Genomic DNA, 18,642 nt, shown 5'->3' on the forward strand with positions numbered 1-18,642 from the left:
TTAGATTACATTTCTAATTTTATTTTATTTTTTCATCTTTATTATTCTTTCATCTTTTGCCTCTTTTCATGTGGAAATCTGTGTAATCTTTAGAATTTCTTAAAAAACAAATAAAAACAAAAAAGTTCTCTTTGACAAACGAAATGTTTTTAAAGCTACTGCCACCTTTAGATGGAGGTTGGAATTACTGCTTACAAATAATCCCACCCTTCATTTATTGCTAGTGGGAAGCACAGCTGTATTTTCATAAATGTGGAATTAATTTCCAATTAAACTAATTTCTATATTTAGTCTTCACTTTTATACTTTGTGTGTGTACATTTCTTTTTTATTCCATTGTTTTTCTTAAAGTTACAAATTGATTCCATGCTTTGTTTTCTACTTTGGAGACCACAGAGTGCTTTCATAAAGACACACCATTTATTTTGTGTAGTTCACTTTACAGATTTATTTCTGACCAAAAAAACATCAAAGGGTGGGACCAGCCAGCAGAAGCATCCATCACTGTGCACGTGCAATTTATCAACACCCTTAATGTAAAAGGGAACGTTTGTTGCTGAAATTGGGGAAGAACCCCACGGGGGGAGGGTTTATGTTGACACATCATGAACATCACACATCATTGAAAGAGATCATCATTTTTGAAGATTTTTTTTACCAAGTTACTGGAATTTTAGACAAATCAACCACTATCACTAAAACTGAAATAGGTTTTGTCTTTGATTAGTCAGACAGAAAACATCTTCCTGGGACGAACCCCCAGGGAGCTCTGACCCAGGCTTCAGTCACGCTGGGCTGACGTTTCCCACACATCCTACATCCATGAAGCACTTGAGGCTTCACTTTCTGAGCTTCTCTGAACCAATCAGTGGAGACCTCCACGCCATCCCAGACTGCTTCGACTACAGAGGATCACTTCAGTGATCTACACTTTAGTGACACCTTCATTATTCACATCTGTCATAGTGTTTGCTTTCTTAAAACAGATGTCACGTCTTTAGTGAGTTAAAGTGGCAGAACCTTCTTTAAGAAATTACTAAAATCTTGCAATAAAACTTATTGAAAAGCAAAGTTGGTTTCGATGAATCTCTTTCTGTCAAATGAAGCTTTAGTTCTGTCAGAGGTGCAACCTGGAACATGAAATCATGGATGACAGCGGCTACTTCAGACACGTCGGGAGCAGCTCTGATTTCCCAGTACGCCGTCTGTACTACACAGCTGGAGGTCAGCCCCCCGCCGCCCCTCCTGCCCAGACGCAGCATCCTGTCCTATGTCTGGTCTTCCAGCTGCAGAGCAGATGACAGGAAAGTGGTGAAAACGGTAAAGGATTGTGGGTGTTATGTGCACGAAGAGCCTTCAAACGCCATGCACCACCTGGACACACCTGTGGAGGGGCAAAACCGCTTCATTACAACTGCCACAGATAAAAAAACAGCTTCAGAGACCCCACTATTGACAGACTTTCTGTTTCTCTCCAGACCTAAAACAAAATGTGAAGATTTAAAAAAATATATCTATTTTCTTCCTTTCCTTGAAATGTGTGTGTGTGTTTTGTATCCTCTTCTGATGTTGTTTTAGTGTTGCCATGGTTACATGCTGTTGTTTCCTAAATGAAGCTGAACTGAAAGCCGTCAGCCGAGACGATAACAGGAAGTGTCTTATTTTCGTAAGGCGCCATTCAGTCGAGTTCAGAGCTAACTTCCTGGCAGAGCCCCCCCTCTGCTGTGGGTCTTCATGTGGCGGGTGAGGTTGGAACTCTGAGTGAAGCTCTTATCACATTCCGAGCAGGAGAACGGCCTCGACCCCGTGTGAATCACCCGGTGACTGCTCAGATGAGTGCTTCGACTGAAACCTTTACTGCAGAACTCACAAAAGAACAGCTTCTCTCCCATGTGGGTGGTCATGTGACCTGTGAGGTGCGACCTTTGGCTGAAAGTCTGACCACATTCCTCGCAGGAAAAGGGCTTCTCACCGCTGTGGGTTCTCATGTGAGACCCCAGGTGATGACTTTGACTAAACCTTTTACCGCAGAGCCTGCAGGAGAACATCTTTGCCCCTGTGTGGGTGATCATGTGGGTGGTGAGGTGAGAACTTTGACTGAAACTTTTGCAGCATTCTTTACAGGAATAAGGCCGTTCTCCAGTGTGGACTCTCATGTGACACTTCAAGCTGTGCGCAGCCGTGTAACTTTTCCTACACACTTTGCAGGAATGTATCCTTACTGTTTTTCTCACATGATTTCTGTCATTTATGATCCGTGGCTCTGCAGTTGATGACGATGCTGCTTCTTCTTCATCCTGACCATCATTAAAGCTCTGAGTCTGGAGCTGCTGATTGTTAAGATCTTCTTCTCTGCTGAACTCATTTTCCTCAAGCAGAGTCACCATCAAGATATCAGCCTCCTGCTTCAGACCAAGCGGATCTTCGTCCTGGCGGATGCAGATCTCCTCCTCTTGCTCTTTGATCTGACGAGCGTCTGATTCCTCCTGCTTCCCGCTGAACTTCCAGTCCTGGTTCCTCAGATCACTCTGAGGGAGAACTGCAGGAAAAAAAACATCATTATTGTTTTATAATTTGTCAAAAAAATATTTTAAAAAGTGCAGAAGAAAAGACAACATTAGAGAAAACACGATCTATGTTAGCAATAAATACGTCGGTTTCTCTGTAAATTCTTCAGAAATTTCAGGATTGAAGCCTTTAATTTGAACAAATGCCCCAAAAGCCGCAGAAACCTAGTGACCTGACGCAACATTTAACACAACACAGATTAGTCCTTAAAATAATGCAGCTTCCAGGCCACATTAGAGCTGCACCATCTGAGGAAAACTTGCAATATTAGTGATCAATATTGCGATAAGGGTATGACTTGTGATACATGATCAAATAGCAAAAGAACTAACACATCCTCTCCATTTCACTGCAGCACTTTTATTTAAAGAGAAGTCAACATGAATTAGACGGGGAAACACAAAGAACAATCATCTAGCTTTCTGCTGGTACTGACCAAAACTAATGTGGACAACAAATCAGAACAATGTAGGTAGTTTGTGTTTGGGATTATTCATTTTCATTCATCTTCAAATCCGTTTTGTCCCTTTTGGGGGGTCACAGGGCTGCCGGAGCCTATCCCAGCCACTTGTGGGGGAAGGCTGGGGACATCCTGGACAGGTGGCCAGTCTGTTGGAAGTGTTTGGGTTTATTCAAAATCTAGAAATGTTTACACACATGCATAAACAGAGAAACAGTTGTGTTTTTTTGTGTGTTTGGGTTTATTAAAAAAACAGTCTCTCTGTCTATGCATGTATGTAAACATTTCAGGTAACCATTTATCGCTGTCTATGTTGTTATTTTGCGATCTGCGTATTGTACAAGCTGCACGGCGGGGCAGTGGTTAGCCCTCACAGCGAGAAGGCCCTGGTTCCAATCCCAGCTGGGACCTTTCTGTGTGGAGATTGCATGTTCTCCCAGTGCATGTGTGGGTTTTCCCCAGGGATTCCGGAGGTCCAAAAACACGCTTGGTTGATTGGTGGTTCTACATTCCCCCTGGGTGTGAAAGTGAATATATGATCATGTGGTCCAGCAGCAGACTGGCAACCTGTCCAGGCTATACCCAATCTCTGCCCAACAGGAGCCGAGGCGGGCTCTGACGACCTGACGTGACCCGGAAGGGGCAATAGCAGGGTCAGAAAATGGTTGGGTGGATGTCACACTGACAATACAATTCACATCATTTATGAACTACACCACCAGGGGGCAGAGTTCTGACCCATGAACAAGCTTCAACAGGCTGCACATCCAGAAACTATGAAGCACCCTTTCCTTTACCAATAGAAGGAGGAGCATCTTTCTATGGTCCAGACTGGTGAGCTTCATCAAGTCATCATCACGTTTGTCATTTAACTCAGATCTGATTGTCAGTTTGTAAGTTAGCTACTCAGTTAGCGGCTGAGTAGCTCGGTTGGTAAGGTGAGCGGCTACCATGCAGGAATCCAGGGTTCGATTCCCGGAGGGGAAGAAACAATGGTACTGGGGGCAATTACCATATCAATGACGAGCAGTTAACATCACTCAGTGAGGGTCCTGCCTAAGGCAGTAGCCGTAACGCTACTGCGCTACTAAAGCTACTGCCTCCCGAGCGCAGTTCAGTTGCAGCTCACCACTCCCCCAGGGGAAGGGTCAAATGCGGAGAAGAATTTCCCCATTGAAGGATAAATAAAGTATACGAAAAAAATAAAAAAAATAAAGACCCACTCCAATGGAAGTTGTGATTTTGTTTAGATTTTTTTATCGTTGTTCTTGTGGTATTTTTCTAATAATAGGAGACATAGAAATTGGAAATTAAAATTAAAATCCCTGTTCTTGTGGTATTTTTCTAATAATAGGAGACATAGAAATTGGAAATTAAAATTAAAGCCGCAAGCGGCGTTGTATGGCCCGCAGACGCAACCCGCCTTCCACGCCCAACTCTACGCACCACCGCTGACCTCACCGCCCTCACAGCCCGCAAATTAAAAGCTAGTCAAGGCTGGATTTGCTAATTATGCTAACAATGCTAACTATGCTAATGTGGCTAAAAGTGCTAGCATTGCGATCAGCATCATCAACTAACTCAGAAAAACACATTACCTAAAATGCTAATTATGCTAACTATGCTTGCTATGCTAATGTGGCTAAAAGTACTAGCATAGCGATCAGCATCATCAACTGACTCAGAAAAACCCATTACCTAAAATGCTAATTATGCTAACTATGCTAGCTATGCTAATGTGGCTAAAAGTACTAGCATAGCGATCAGCATCATCAACTGATTCAGAAAAACCCATTACCTAAAATGCTAATTATGCTAACTATGCTAGCTATGCTAATGTCGCTAAAATTGCTAGCATAGCGATCAGCATCATCAACTGACTCAGAAAAACACAATACCTGAAATGCTAATTATGCTAACTATGCTAGTTATGCTAACATAGCTAAAAGTGCTAGCATAGCGATTAGCATCATCAACTGACTCAGAAAAAAACATTCCTCCATTGGCGAGAGCTACATGTCATAAGTTGATCAAAAACCCACTTTTTCCAAAATGGCGGCTTTTCTGTTGATTTTATCTCCATAGCAACCATTTTATGTTTTGGTCCCCTCTGGAGGACGAACAGATTGACGTCAGTTTCGGACAAATCGGTAAAAGTAAACGTTTTGTTGTCCTTAGCAACAGTGGTTTTATGCTAACCACGCCCACATTCCTTATATGTCCATATCCAGTGTTTTTCAATGTATTCTGTTTGAGGCATTAATGCATGCATTCAATTTTCACTGTATTGTATTGAAATGCATGGGAGTTATAACAGTGCGCCACTTTGCTAGCTCGCCACGCGCACGCCGTTCAAAATCTACAACTTCTAATTCCAACATTTTTTCCACAGTAGCTTGCCATTGATGCCCAAAAAGTTTCGACCCAATCGATGAAAATTCCAACGACAAGTTTACGTTTGAATCTGGTGGTAAAGGTGTTTTTTATAAAAAATTCAAGATGGCCGCCTTTTCCCGAGGTCAAAGGTCGACGAAACTCCAGAGGTGATTGTAGACTTACGCTAGGGACATGCGCGTCAAATTTCGTGAAAATCGCTCGAAAAAAAGTTTATTTTTCCATATTGTGTAAAAACGCGAAAAACTCAAAATGGCAGATTTCGGCAAAAAATGGCCGCCAAATCGTAGGTCGTGTTGCCATCACGTAATGATTTCAAAACTTTCTTTGGATATACCCGACAAAGTTATCTGGGTTTCGTTAGCTGTTTCTTAAAAATAAAATCCGAAAAAATCTTTTTTTGCCGAGTCAGCACTTTTTTTTGCGATAGTTTTTTGTTTACCACGGCCACATTCCTTTATCGATTTTGTCGTATGTGACATTGTTTTGTTCAGTGTGGGCCAGGGTATCGCATATTTCAGTTTCAGGCTATTCCGATAAAATATGTGCGAGCTAGCTAAAATGGCGACGGTTGCGAATTCGCCACGCGCACGTGTTTCAAATTCTACAACTTCTAATTCCAACATTTGTCCACAGAAGCTTGCCATTGATGCCCGAGAAGTTTCAAAAAGATCGCTAAAAATCCCTAGGACGAGTTTTCGTTTGTATCCGTTACTAAAGGTGCTTTTTTATGAAAATTCAAGATGGCCGCCTCTTGCCAAGGTCAAAGGTCAACGAAACTTCTTTAGTTATTGTAGAATCATGGTTTTGGCATGTGTGTGCAATTTCGTGAAAATCGCTTAAACAAAAGTGTCATTTCCCATATTGTCAAAAAACACGAAAATCGCCATTTCTCTGAGTTCGCCACAAAATGGCCGCCAAGCCGTAGGTCGTGTGGCCATCCCATAATGATTTCATAACTTCTTTGGGATATCTCCAACAAGCCTGTTTAGGTTTCGTAACTGTATCTTGAAAAAAAAAAAATCGGCTCCATTTGAGATTTCGGCCCCATTCATTTTTTTTACGGTTTTGCCGACTGTGAGGTCATCGGGTTTGGGGGGGGGGGGCGTTCACTTCGCCGAAAATTCATTTTGAATTTATCCTAGGTGTGTGCCAATTTTGGTGAGTTTTCGAGTATGTGGCGGGGGTCAAATTTGAGCTCAAAGACGCAGTAAGAAAGAAGAAACGTAATAATAATTAAAGCCGCAAGCGGCGTTGTATGGCCCGCAGACGCAACCCGCCTTCCACGCCCAACTCTACGCACCACCGCTGACCTCACCGCCCTCACAGCCCTGCAAATTAAAAGCTAGTCAAGGCTGGATTTGCAAATTATGCTAACAATGCTAACTATGCTAATGTGGCTAAAAGTGCTAGCATAGCGATCCGCATCATCAACTGACTCAGAAAAACACATTACCTAAAATGCTAATTATGCTAACTATGCTAGCTATGCTAATGTGGCTAAAAGTGCTAGCATAGCGATCAGCATCATCAACTGACTCAGAAAAACACATTACCTAAAATGCTAATTATGCTAACTATGCTAACTATGCTAATGTGGCTAAAATTGCTAGCATAGTGATCAGCATCATCAACTGACTCAGAAAAACACATTACCTAAAATGCTAATTATGCTAACTATGCTAGCTATGCTAATGTGGCTAAAATTGCTAGCATAGTGATCAGCATCATTAACTGACTCAGAAAAACACATTACCTACAATGCTAATCATGCTAACTATGCTAGCTATGCTAACATAGCTAAAAGTGCTAGCATAGCGATCAGCACCATCAAACCACTCAGTAAAACGGCTTTTCTGTTGAATTTATCTCCATAGCAACCATTTTATGTTTTTGTCCCCTCCGGAGGACGAACAGATTGACGTCAGTTTCGGACAAATCGGTAAAAGTAAACTTTTTGTCGTCCTTAGCAACAGGGGTTTTATGCTAACCACGCCCACATTCCTTATATGTCCATATCCAGTGTTTTTCAATGTATTCTGTTTCAGGCATTAATGCATGCATTCAATTGTCACTGTATTGTATTGAAATGCATGGGAGTTATAACACTGCGCCACTTTGCTAGCTTGCCACGCGCACGCCGTTCAAAATCTACAACTTCTAATTCCAACATTTTTTACACAGTAGCTTGCCATTGATGCCCAAAAAGTTTTGAGACGATCGAAGAAAATTCCAACGACAAGTTTACGTTTGAATCTGGTGGTTAAGGTGTTTTTTATAGAAAATTCAAGATGGCCGCCTTTTCCCGAGGTCAAAGGTCGACGAAACTCCAGAGGTGATTGTAGACTTACGCTAAGGACATGTGCGTCAAATTTCGTGAAAATCGCTCGAAAAAAAGTTCATTTTTCCATATCGTGTAAAAACGCGAAAAACGCAAAATGGCATATTTTGGCACAAAATGGCCGCCAAACCGTAGGTCGTGTCGCCATCACGTAATGATTCCAAAACTTTCTTTGGATATACCCGACAAAGTTATCTGGGTTTCGTTAGCCGATTCTTAAAAATAAAATCCGAAAAAAAATTTTTTTGCCGAGTCAGCACTTTTTTTTGCGACGGTTTTCTGTTTACCACGGCCACATTCCTTTATCGATTTTGTCGTATGTGACATCGTTTTGTTCAGTGTGGGCCAGGGTATCGCATATTTCAGTTTCAGGCTATTCCGATAAAATATGTGCGAGCTAGCTAAAATGGCGACGGTTGCGAATTCGCCACGCGCACGCGTTTCAAATTCTACAACTTCTAATTCCAACATTTTGTCCACAGTAGCTTGCCATTGATGCCCGAGAAGTTTCAAAAAGATCGATAAAAATCCCTAGGACGAGTTTTTGTTTGTATACGTTACTAAAGGTGCTTTTTTAAGAAAATTCAACATGGCCGCCCCTTCCCAAGGTCAAAGGTCAACGAAACTTCTTTGGTTATTGTAGAATCAGGGTCTTGGCATGTGTGTGCAATTTCGTGACAATCGCTTAAACAAAAGTGTCATTTTCCCATATTGTCAAAAAACACGAAAATCGCCATTTCTCTGAGTTCGCCACAAAATGGCCGCCAAGCCGCAGGTCGTGTGGCCATCCCATAATAATTTCATAACTTCTTTGGGATATCTCCAACACGCCTGTTTTGGTTTCGTAACTGTATTTTGAAATATTTTTTTTTGGCCCCATAAGCGATTTTCGGCCCATTCATTTTTTTGACGGGATTGCTCGCCGTGATGTCATCATCGTGGGGGGGGTGACGTTTTCTTTGCCGAAAATTCATTTTCAATTTATCCTAGGTGTGTGCCAATTTTGGTGAGTTTTCGGGTATGTGGTGGGGGTCAAATTTTGGCTCAAAGTGGAAGAAAGAAAGAAGAAGAATAATTAAAGCCGCAAGCGGCGTTGTATGGCCCGCAGACGCAACCCGACTTCCACGCCGAACTCTACGCACCAACGCCGCCTTCACCGCCCTCACCGCCCTCACCGCCCACAGATTAAGGGCTAGTCAAAACTGCATTTGCTAATTATGCTAACTATGGTAGTTATGCTAATGTGGCTAAAAGTGCTAGCATTGCGATCAGCATCATCAACTCTCTCAGAAAAACATTACTTAAAATTCTAATAATGCTAGCTATGCTAATGTGGCTAAAATTGCTAGCATTGCGATCAGCATCATCAACTGACTCAGAAAAACACATTACCTAAAATGGTAATTATGCTAACTATGCTAGTTATGCTAACATAGCTAAAAGTGCTAGCATAGCGATCAGCATCATCAACTGATTCAGAAAAACACATTCCTCCATTGGTGAGAGTTATATGTCATAAGTTGCTAAAAAACCCACTTTTTCCAAAATGGCGGCTTTTCTGTTGATTTTATCTCCATAGCAACAATTTTATGTTTTGGTCCCCTCGGGAGGACGAACAGATTGACGTCAGTTTCGGACAAATCGGTAAAAGTAAACTTTTTGTCGTGGTTTTATGCTAACCACGCCCACATTCCTTATATGTCCATATCCAGTGTTTTTCAATGTAATCTGTTTCAGGTATGAATGCATGCATTCAATTATCACTGTATTGTATTGAAATGCATGGTAGTTATAACAGTGCGCGACTTTGCGAGCTCGCCACGCGGACGTTTTCAAAATCTACAACTTCTAATTGCAACATTTTTTTCACAGTAGCTTGCCGTTGATGCCCAAAAAGTTTCGAGACGATCGATAAAAATTCCAACGACAAGTTTACGTTTGAATCAGGTGGTAAAGGTGTTTTTTATATAAAATTCAAGATGGCGACCTTTTCCCGAGGTCAAAGGTCGACGAAACTCCAAAGGTGATTGTAGACTTAGGCTAGGGACATGCGAGTCAAATTTCGTGAAAATCGCTCGAAAAAAAGTTCATTTTTCCATAATGTGTAAAATCGTGAAAAACTCAAAATGGCAGATTGGCCGTCCCATAATGATTTCAGAACATCTTTGGGATATCCCCGACACGTGTGTCTTGGTTTCGCGGCTGTATTTTGAAGTACATTTTGTTCGGCCCCATACGCGATTTTCGGCCCATTCATTTTTTTGACGGGATCGATGGCCGTGATGTCATCGTCTTCGGAGGGGTGACGTTGACTTTGTGGAAAATTCATTTGCAATTTATCCCAAGTGTGTGCACGTTTTGGTGACTTTTCGAGCATGCGGCGGGGGTCAAATTCTCGCTGAAAGGCGGCGAAGTCGTCGTTCCAACTGCGAAAACAATATGGTCCTTGCAGTCAGTGACTGCTGCTGCGGGCCATAATAAGGTATGAGGAATAGCAGTGCGCGAATTTGCGAGCTCGCCACGCGGACGCCGTTCAAAATCTACAACTTCTAATTGCAACATTTTTTTCACACTAGCTTGCCGTTGATGCCCAAAAAGTTTCGAGACGATCGCGGAAAATTCCAACGACAAGTTTACGATTGAATCCAGGGGTAAAGGCGTTTTTTATAGAGAATTCAAGATGGCGGCCTTTTCCCGAGGTCAAAGGTGGACGAAACTCCAGAGGTAGTTGTGGACTGGCTCTAGCAACATGTGAGTCAAATTTCGTGAAAATCGCTCGAAAAAAAGTTCATTTTTCCATATTGTGTAAAAACGCGAAAAACGCAAAATGGCAGATTTTGGCACAAAATGGCCGCCAAACCGTAGGTCGTGTCACCATCCCGTAATGATTTCAAAATGTCCTTTGGATATCGCGGACAAGGGTATATTGGTTTCGTTAGTCGATTCTCAAAAAAAAAGTTCCGAATTTTTTCGTTTTTGCCGAGTCGGCACATTTTTTTGCGACGGTTTTTTGCTTACCACGCCCACATTCCTTTATCGATCTTGTCGTGCGTAGCATCGTTTTGTTCAGCGCGGGCCAAGGAATTGCATATTTCCTCTTCACGACATTCCGATGAAAAATGTGCGAGCTAGCAAAGATGGCAACAGTTGCTAGCTCGCCACGCGCACGCCGTTCAAAATCTACAACTTCTAATTCCAACATTTTGTCCAGAGTAGCTGGCCGTTGGTGCCCGAAAAGTTACGCGACGATTGATGAAAATTCCAACGACGAGTTTTCGTTTGTATCTGGTGCTAAAGGTGCTTTTTTGAGAAAATTCCAGATGGCGGCCTTTTCCCAAGGTCAAAGGTCAACGACACTTCTGGGGTGTTTGTAGACTGGAGCTGGCAGCAAGTGTGTGCAATTGCGTGAAAATCGTTCAAACAAAAGTGTCTTTTCCCCATATTGTGGGAAAACACGAAAATCGCCAATTCTCAGAGTTCGCCACAAAATGGCCGCCAAGCCTTAGGTCGTGTGGCCGTCCCATAATGATTTCAGAACATCTTTGGGATATCCCCGACACGTGTGTCTTGGTTTCGCGGCTGTATTTTGAAGTACATTTTGTTCGGCCCCATACGCGATTTTCGGCCCATTCATTTTTTTGACGGGATCGATGGCCGTGATGTCATCGTCTTCGGAGGGGTGACGTTGACTTTGTGGAAAATTCATTTGCAATTTATCCCAAGTGTGTGCACGTTTTGGTGACTTTTCGAGCATGCGGCGGGGGTCAAATTCTCGCTGAAAGGCGGCGAAGTCGTCGTTCCAACTGCGAAAACAATATGGTCCTTGCAGTCAGTGACTGCTGCTGCGGGCCATAATAAGGTATGAGGAATAGCAGTGCGCGAATTTGCGAGCTCGCCACGCGGACGCCGTTCAAAATCTACAACTTCTAATTGCAACATTTTTTTCACACTAGCTTGCCGTTGATGCCCAAAAAGTTTCGAGACGATCGCGGAAAATTCCAACGACAAGTTTACGATTGAATCCAGGGGTAAAGGCGTTTTTTATAGAGAATTCAAGATGGCGGCCATAATAATGAAACGAAGCAGAAACAATATAGAAGTTTTTGCAGTCAGGTGGCCTATGTATTTCAATGCGGCCTGTCTTTTACTATAGGCTGGGCATGTCTTTTTGGCTTTAAACCCGTCTTTTGAGGGCTTTTTGGGGCTTTTTTGTGTTTTTGTCGTCATTTTTGCGACTACAATTTTGTCGTTTGTGCGGGGGTGTTGTGCGTGTGTGTGTTTATTTTTGTTCCGTTACACAATTGTCGTGTCGTTGTGTGCTTTGGGCGACTTTTGACTCCATTTTTTGGCGTTTTGACGCGTTTTTTCGACGTTTTGGTCTTTTTGAGTGTTCGACCCTCGTACCAGTTACAATATGGTCCTTGCAGTCTATGACTGCTGCGGGCCATAATAATAATAATAATGAAACGAAGCAGAAACAATATAGAAGTTTTTGCAGTCAGGTGGCCTATGTATTTCAATGCGGCCTGTCTTTTACTATAGGCTGGGCATGTCTTTTTGGCTTTAAACCCGTTCTTTGAGGGCTTTTTTGGGCTTTTTTGGTTTTTTGTCGTCATTTTTGCGACTACAATTTTGACGTTTGTGCGTTGGTGTTGTGCGTGTGTGTGTGTATTTTTGTTGTGTTACACAATTGTCGTGTCGTTTTGTGCTTTGGGCGACTTTTGACCCCATTTTTTGGCGTTTTGACGCGTTTTTTTGACGTTTTGGACTTTTTGAGTGTTCGACCCTCGTACCAGTTACAATATGGTCCTTGCAGTCTATGACTGCTGCGGGCCATAATAATAATAATAATAATGAAACGAAGCAGAAACAATATAGAAGTTTTTGCAGTCAGGTGGCCTATGTATTTCAATGCGGCCTGTCTTTTACTATAGGCTGGGCATGTCTTTTTGGCTTTAAACCCGTTCTTTGAGGGCCTTTTGGGGCTTTTTTGGTTTTTTGTCGTCATTTTTGCGACTACAATTTTGACGTTTGTGCGTTGGTGTTGTGCGTGTGTGTGTGTATTTTTGTTGTGTTACACAATTGTCGTGTCGTTTTGTGCTTTGGGCGACTTTTAACCCCATTTTTTGGCGTTTTGACGCGTTTTTTTGACGTTTTGGACTTTTTGAGTGTTCGACCCTCGTACCAGTTACAATATGGTCCTTGCAGTCTATGACTGCTGCGGGCCATAATGAAACGAAGCAGAAACAATATAGAAGTTTTTGCAGTCAGGTGGCCTATGTATTTCAATGCGGCCTGTCTTTTACTATAGGCTGGGCATGTCTTTTTGGCTTTAAACCCGTTCTTTGAGGGCCTTTTGGGGCTTTTTTGGTTTTTTGTCGTCATTTTTGCGACTACAATTTTGACGTTTGTGCGTTGGTGTTGTGCGTGTGTGTGTGTATTTTTGTTGTGTTACACAATTGTCGTGTCGTTTTGTGCTTTGGGCGACTTTTAACCCCATTTTTTGGCGTTTTGACGCGTTTTTTTGACGTTTTGGACTTTTTGAGTGTTCGACCCTCGTACCAGTTACAATATGGTCCTTGCAGTCTATGACTGCTGCGGGCCATAATAATAATAATAATGAAACAAAGCAGAAACAATATAGAAGTTTTTGCAGTCAGGTGGCCTATGTATTTCAATGCGGCCTGTCTTTTACTATAGGCTGGGCATGTCTATTTGGCTTTAAAGCCGTCTTTTGAGGGCTTTTTGAGGCTTTTTTGTGTTTTTGTCGTCATTTTTGCGACTACAATTTTTACGTTTTTGCGTTGGTGTTGTGCGTGTGTGTGTCTATTTTTGTTGCGTTACACAATTGTCGTGTTGTTTTGTGTTTTGGGCGACTTTTGACCCCATTTTTTGGCGTTTTGACGCGTTTTTTTGACGTTTTGGACTTTTTGAGTGTTCGACCCTCGTAGCAGTTACAATATGGTCCTTGCAGTCTATGACTGCTGCGGGCCATAATAAATAATGAAACAAAGCAGAAACAATATAGAAGTTTTTGCAGTCAGGTGGCCTATGTATTTCAATGCGGCCTGTCTTTTACTATAGGCTGGGCATGTCTTTTTGGCTTTAAACCCGTCTTTTGAGGGCTTTTTTGTGCTTTTGTCGTCATTTTTGCGACTACAATTTTTACGTTTTTGCGTTGGTGTTGTGCGTGTGTGTGTGTATTTTTGTTGCGTTACACAATTGTCGTGTTGTTTTGTGCTTTGGGCGACTTTTGACCCCATTTTTTGGCGTTTTGACGCGTTTTTTTGACGTTTTGGACTTTTTGAGTGTTCGACCCTCGTACCAGTTACAATATGGTCCTTGCAGTCTATGACTGCTGCGGGCCATAATAATAATAAACATTCGAAAAACAATATAGAAGTTTTTGCAGTCAGGTGGCCTATGTATTTCAATGCGGCCTGTTTTTTACTATAGGCTGGGCATGTCTTTTTGGCTTTAAACCCGTCTTTTGAGGGCTTTTTGGGGCTTTTTCGGGTTTTTGTCGTCATTTTTGCGACTACAATTTTGACGTTTGTGCGTTGGTGTTGTGCGTGTGTGTGTGTATTTTTGTTGCGTTACACAATTGTCGTGTCGTTTTGTGCTTTGGGCGACTTTTGACCCCATTTTTTGGCGTTTTGACGCGTTTTTTTTGACGTTTTGGACCTTTTTGAGTGTTCGACCCTCGTAGCAGTTACAATATGGTCCTTGCAGTCTATGACTGCTGCGGGCCATAATAATAATGAAACGAAGCAGAAACAATATAGAAGTTTTTGCAGTCAGGTGGCCTATGTATTTCAATGCGGCCTGTCTTTTACTATAGGCTGGGCCAGTCTTTTTGACTTTAAACCCGTCTTTTGAGGGCTTTTTGGGGCTTTTTTGTGTTTTTGTCGTCATTTTTGCGACTACAATTTTGACGTTTGTGCGTTGGTGTTGTGCGTGTGTGTGTGTATTTTTGTTGCGTTACACAATTGTCGTGTCGTTTTGTGCTTTGGGCGACTTTTGACCCCATTTTTTGGCGTTTTGACGCGTTTTTTTGACGTTTTGGACCTTTTTGAGTGTTCGACCCTCGTACCAGTTACAATATGGTCCTTGCAGTCTATGACTGCTGCGGGCCATAATTAAAATTGCATTTCTGAGAATTTATTTATTCAAATCGTTGTGAATCAGGAGCAGACCAAAAAACTGTTGGAAAAAGAGCTTATTTTTAATGTAGAAAATACGCTAGCCAAGCCTCAGCCTCCCTGCTCCGATCTCTCAGTAAAAGGGAAGGGAAGTGGGGGCGGGCTTTCTCAGTGCCAACAGTCCTCCTGCCACTCTGCAGAAACTATGTCCTACAAAACAACACAGGTTTTCAGATTTTTTCAGCAAACAACAGCATAATCATAATTAAAAGACCACTAAGAACACTTTGACCAAATATTAAAAGATGATCGAAGTAGAACTTTTAGTTTCCGCTGAGAATTCGGCCCCTGCACTCTGAGAAAACGCTCCAAACACCCTAAAGAGAAGCTGTTTAACCTGTTTTAGCTGGAAGATCAACCAGCTGTGCTTATAATTTAGGTCAATAGCTGAATTACTACTGAGTGTTATAATATGATAATGGAAATTTGTAAATAAAACAATAATAATAGCAGTAAATTTTACTTTGTATGTGTGCTAAGGAAACGTTCTAGTACAATATTCAAAGAGCAGTACAATATACTGTAGTAGACATTTATGTAAAGACATTATCCCCAAACAAATACAAATAAAACAGTTTGATGTCTCATAACAGAATAAAAACACAAAAACAAACATTAAATAGAAGAGAATGTTATAATTAATGTAATACATTATTATTAAAAGTAATACATTCAAAACTTCAATTTGTCTCATCGTTAATTATTTTCTTACTATATGTATTTTTTTTAAAAGGCCAAAACTATTTCTTTAAAATTCTTTAGTAAGCGGACTTTTCCTGACTGTTTTCTCTTCAAATTATGCCAAAATGACGATTATGTTTCTTAAATATGTTTTACAGGAAAGGAAAATTGAGCGATTAAGGTAAATAATATCTTGTACTTAAGTAACATAATATTTTCCCTAAACATATGTGTGACATTAGTTTATAGATCAATCTAACAGATAGAGACTAAAACAGGGAATCCTCAAAAAGACATTTTCTCGACTCCATCTCCTTGACAGAAGCCCTCAAACAGAATAATACTTTACTGGACAATATCTATGTATAGTTTTAAAAATAACTTGTTTGACTCTAATTGTAATAAAATACTTATAGGTTAATCAAAAGATTCTATTCCATTGACTTTTTCTCAAGTAAGGCCACATATTTACATACAGAGATTGAATAGTTATCTGAGTTCTAATAAATAAACCTGTTTTTAATATCCCTATCAATTATGCCGATTTCCCCAACTGAAATCATAGTTTTTGTTACATTTAGACGATCACATTTTAAATTTTGTGCTGTTAATGTAGCTGGAGTGAAGATACCTGTGGGTTTCTGCTGAACATGTGGCTTCATGATCATAACATCCAGCAGTCTGCGCTGCCGGCTGAGCTCCCCCTCCAGCTTACAGATGGTTTGCTCCACGTGAGTGAAGATTTCTTCCGCAGCGGCGGTTAACCGCTCACCGATAAACTCTCGGAGAGACTGAACTGAAGACATTTTCACTGCAGCTGCTCAGATGTTCACATCGAACTCCGCCGTCCTCTGCAGAGAAGCTAACGCTGCTAATACCGTTCTGTTTACACTCCCGTGATGCATTGCTCCGGTCAAGGAAAGCAGCCATTGGCTGAGGCGGTCTGTAAACTTCCGGGTGACTCCGATCTCTCGTTTTTTATATTTTTATTGAAATATAATCATTACAAAGTCTCGTAGACACAACCACACAAGGATGCAAGGCACCGCTCTCCACAAAAACATATAAAAATATAGAAATCTTTCAGCAGAAATTAAATTTAAAGGCAATCAACAATCTGGACCCTATCAGTAACCATTCTGCAGCAGACTTCCAATTGTCATCAATAACAGGATTAGAGTTCTAAATACATTATATATAGTATACATACAGTCTGACTTCATTTGTAAAGAACAGGAAATTCGACCGTTCTTTTTTCCATTTTTTAAAAAGAATATGATATTTTCCCAATTTGACAACATACTGTTATAAAGCAAAACATCGTCTTCTGTGAATTGTAGGTTAATTTTCTGACTAAGCCAGTTGTGAAAATCTTGCCAGAAGCTTTGGATCACTGGACATGACAAAAATAGCTGTCTGATGTTTCTGGGCCTGTAAGATAGAAAATACACGGATCGACCTCAAGGCCAAATCTACCCCTAAACGTTTCTGCCGCTGGATAATATAATTGTTTATAATTTTGAATTGCATTTCTTTAATCTTGGGGACTACGGGCCATTTTGTGAATTTAAACCATTGAGCACCCGATGTGACAGGTGCCTCAGCTATTTTATATTTACCTTACCGGGGCGCAGTGGTTAGTGCTCTTGCCTCACAGTAAGAAGGTCCCTGGTTCTGAAATTGAACACCAGTGGAGGACCTTTCTGTGTGGACTTTGCATGTTCTCCGCATGCATGCGTGGCTTCCTCCCACTGCCCAAAAACATGCTTCATAGGTTCAATGGTTACTCTGAATTGTCTCTTGTTGTGAATGTGAGTGTGCATGGGTGTGTGATTGTGGCCCTGCGACAGACTGGCGACCTGTCCAGGATGTCCCCTGCCTTCAAACACCAGGATAGCCCCCAGCAGCCCCATGAACCCGAAAGGGATAAAACGGGCTTAGGAGATAAATGAATGAATAAAATGAATATAAAAGATGTAAAAGCATAGACTATACTAAGGGGGAGAGGTATATTAAAACTCATTCCAATGATAAGGACAACCTTGACTTCCTGTTCTTGTTAATCCTCACCACAGCGCAGCGTTTGCCTTCATCTCAGAGGCCGAACCCCGCCTCCGGCTGATCTCACTGACAATCCAGGCAGGTGCTGGTTCATCTCAAATACGCCTAATATGTATTGCATCATAATTTGCCATATTAGAATTTTATTGGCTCATTTATTTGAATGTTTTGTTGTATTTTTGTTGTAGGGGGCGGGAGTGGTGCAGCGGTAGGGCAGTCATCCCATGATTGTAAGATTGCAGGTTCAATTCCCGCCTTGCATGCCCATTAGTTGAAGTGTCCTTGGGCAAGACACTGAACCCCACCTTGCCTTTGGTGGTAGGCGGGTGCCTTTGTTTGGCAGCGGAGCCGCCACCAGTGTGTGAATGTGTGTGTGACTGGGTGAATGGGTCCATGACTGTAAAGCACTTTTTCCTTGTAGGAAGAAAGGCGCTATATAAGTATACACCATTTACCATATTATTTCTTTTGACTCCTGTATTTATACAATTTTATAAATGTTTACCTGCAAATCTCTGTTAGTCTCCGTTAGACCTCTGATCTAAGCACATGTGACCTGACCTCTTCTGGAGTCTGCAGTCATTGCTGGGGTGTAACAATTGATTAATCGATGAATCGATTTATATTCCTACGATCCAACCAAATCAATCTGTCTAAGGGAAGTTATTAATTGAATCAACTTTAACCCAAATGAAATCATTTCAAAATAAAAAAAAAATGGATTAGATGGAAAGATGTCCTGGATCCATTTTAGGTCAGTGAATGGAATCATTTAGAATGAACCGAAATCGACTATGAATCGGATCGTCAACCACTAATTATGATATGAATCGTTAGTCATTAGGGACTCAAAGATGCAGGTGAGCTGACGGAGGGCAGAAACCGCAGTGCTGAGAGGAAATAAGGCTGAAGATGGAAGAATTTCCAACACAAAA

The 18,642-nt window shown here is 41.5% G+C and overlaps 1 protein-coding gene across 5 annotated transcripts; it reads right to left on the minus strand.

Annotated features, from left to right (window-relative positions):
* Positions 1-419: 419 nt before the first annotated feature.
* On the minus strand, positions 420-16,593 carry LOC101160452 (uncharacterized). 5 transcript variants are annotated; one of them, XM_011491015.4, is made up of 3 exons: positions 16,278-16,561; positions 2,235-2,539; positions 420-1,384 (listed from the first exon to the last, which is right to left on the minus strand). In XM_011491015.4, the coding sequence occupies exons 1-3, from the start codon at positions 16,450-16,452 to the stop codon at positions 1,226-1,228; spliced, it is 639 nt and encodes a 212-aa protein (XP_011489317.1). In that variant the 5' UTR covers positions 16,453-16,561; the 3' UTR covers positions 420-1,225. The 5 variants fall into 5 exon arrangements, with proteins under 5 accessions (XP_011489317.1, XP_020569673.1, XP_078798268.1 ...); XM_020714014.3 differs by having other exon boundaries at positions 420-1,286; positions 2,223-2,539; XM_078942142.1 differs by having other exon boundaries at positions 2,223-2,539.
* Between the last annotated feature and the right edge of the window lie 2,049 nt (positions 16,594-18,642).

The sequence above is a fragment of the Oryzias latipes genome, chromosome 23, assembly GCF_053564925.1.
Source record: "Oryzias latipes strain Hd-rR chromosome 23, Olatipes_Hd-rR_3.1".
Lineage (NCBI taxonomy): Eukaryota > Metazoa > Chordata > Actinopteri > Beloniformes > Adrianichthyidae > Oryzias > Oryzias latipes.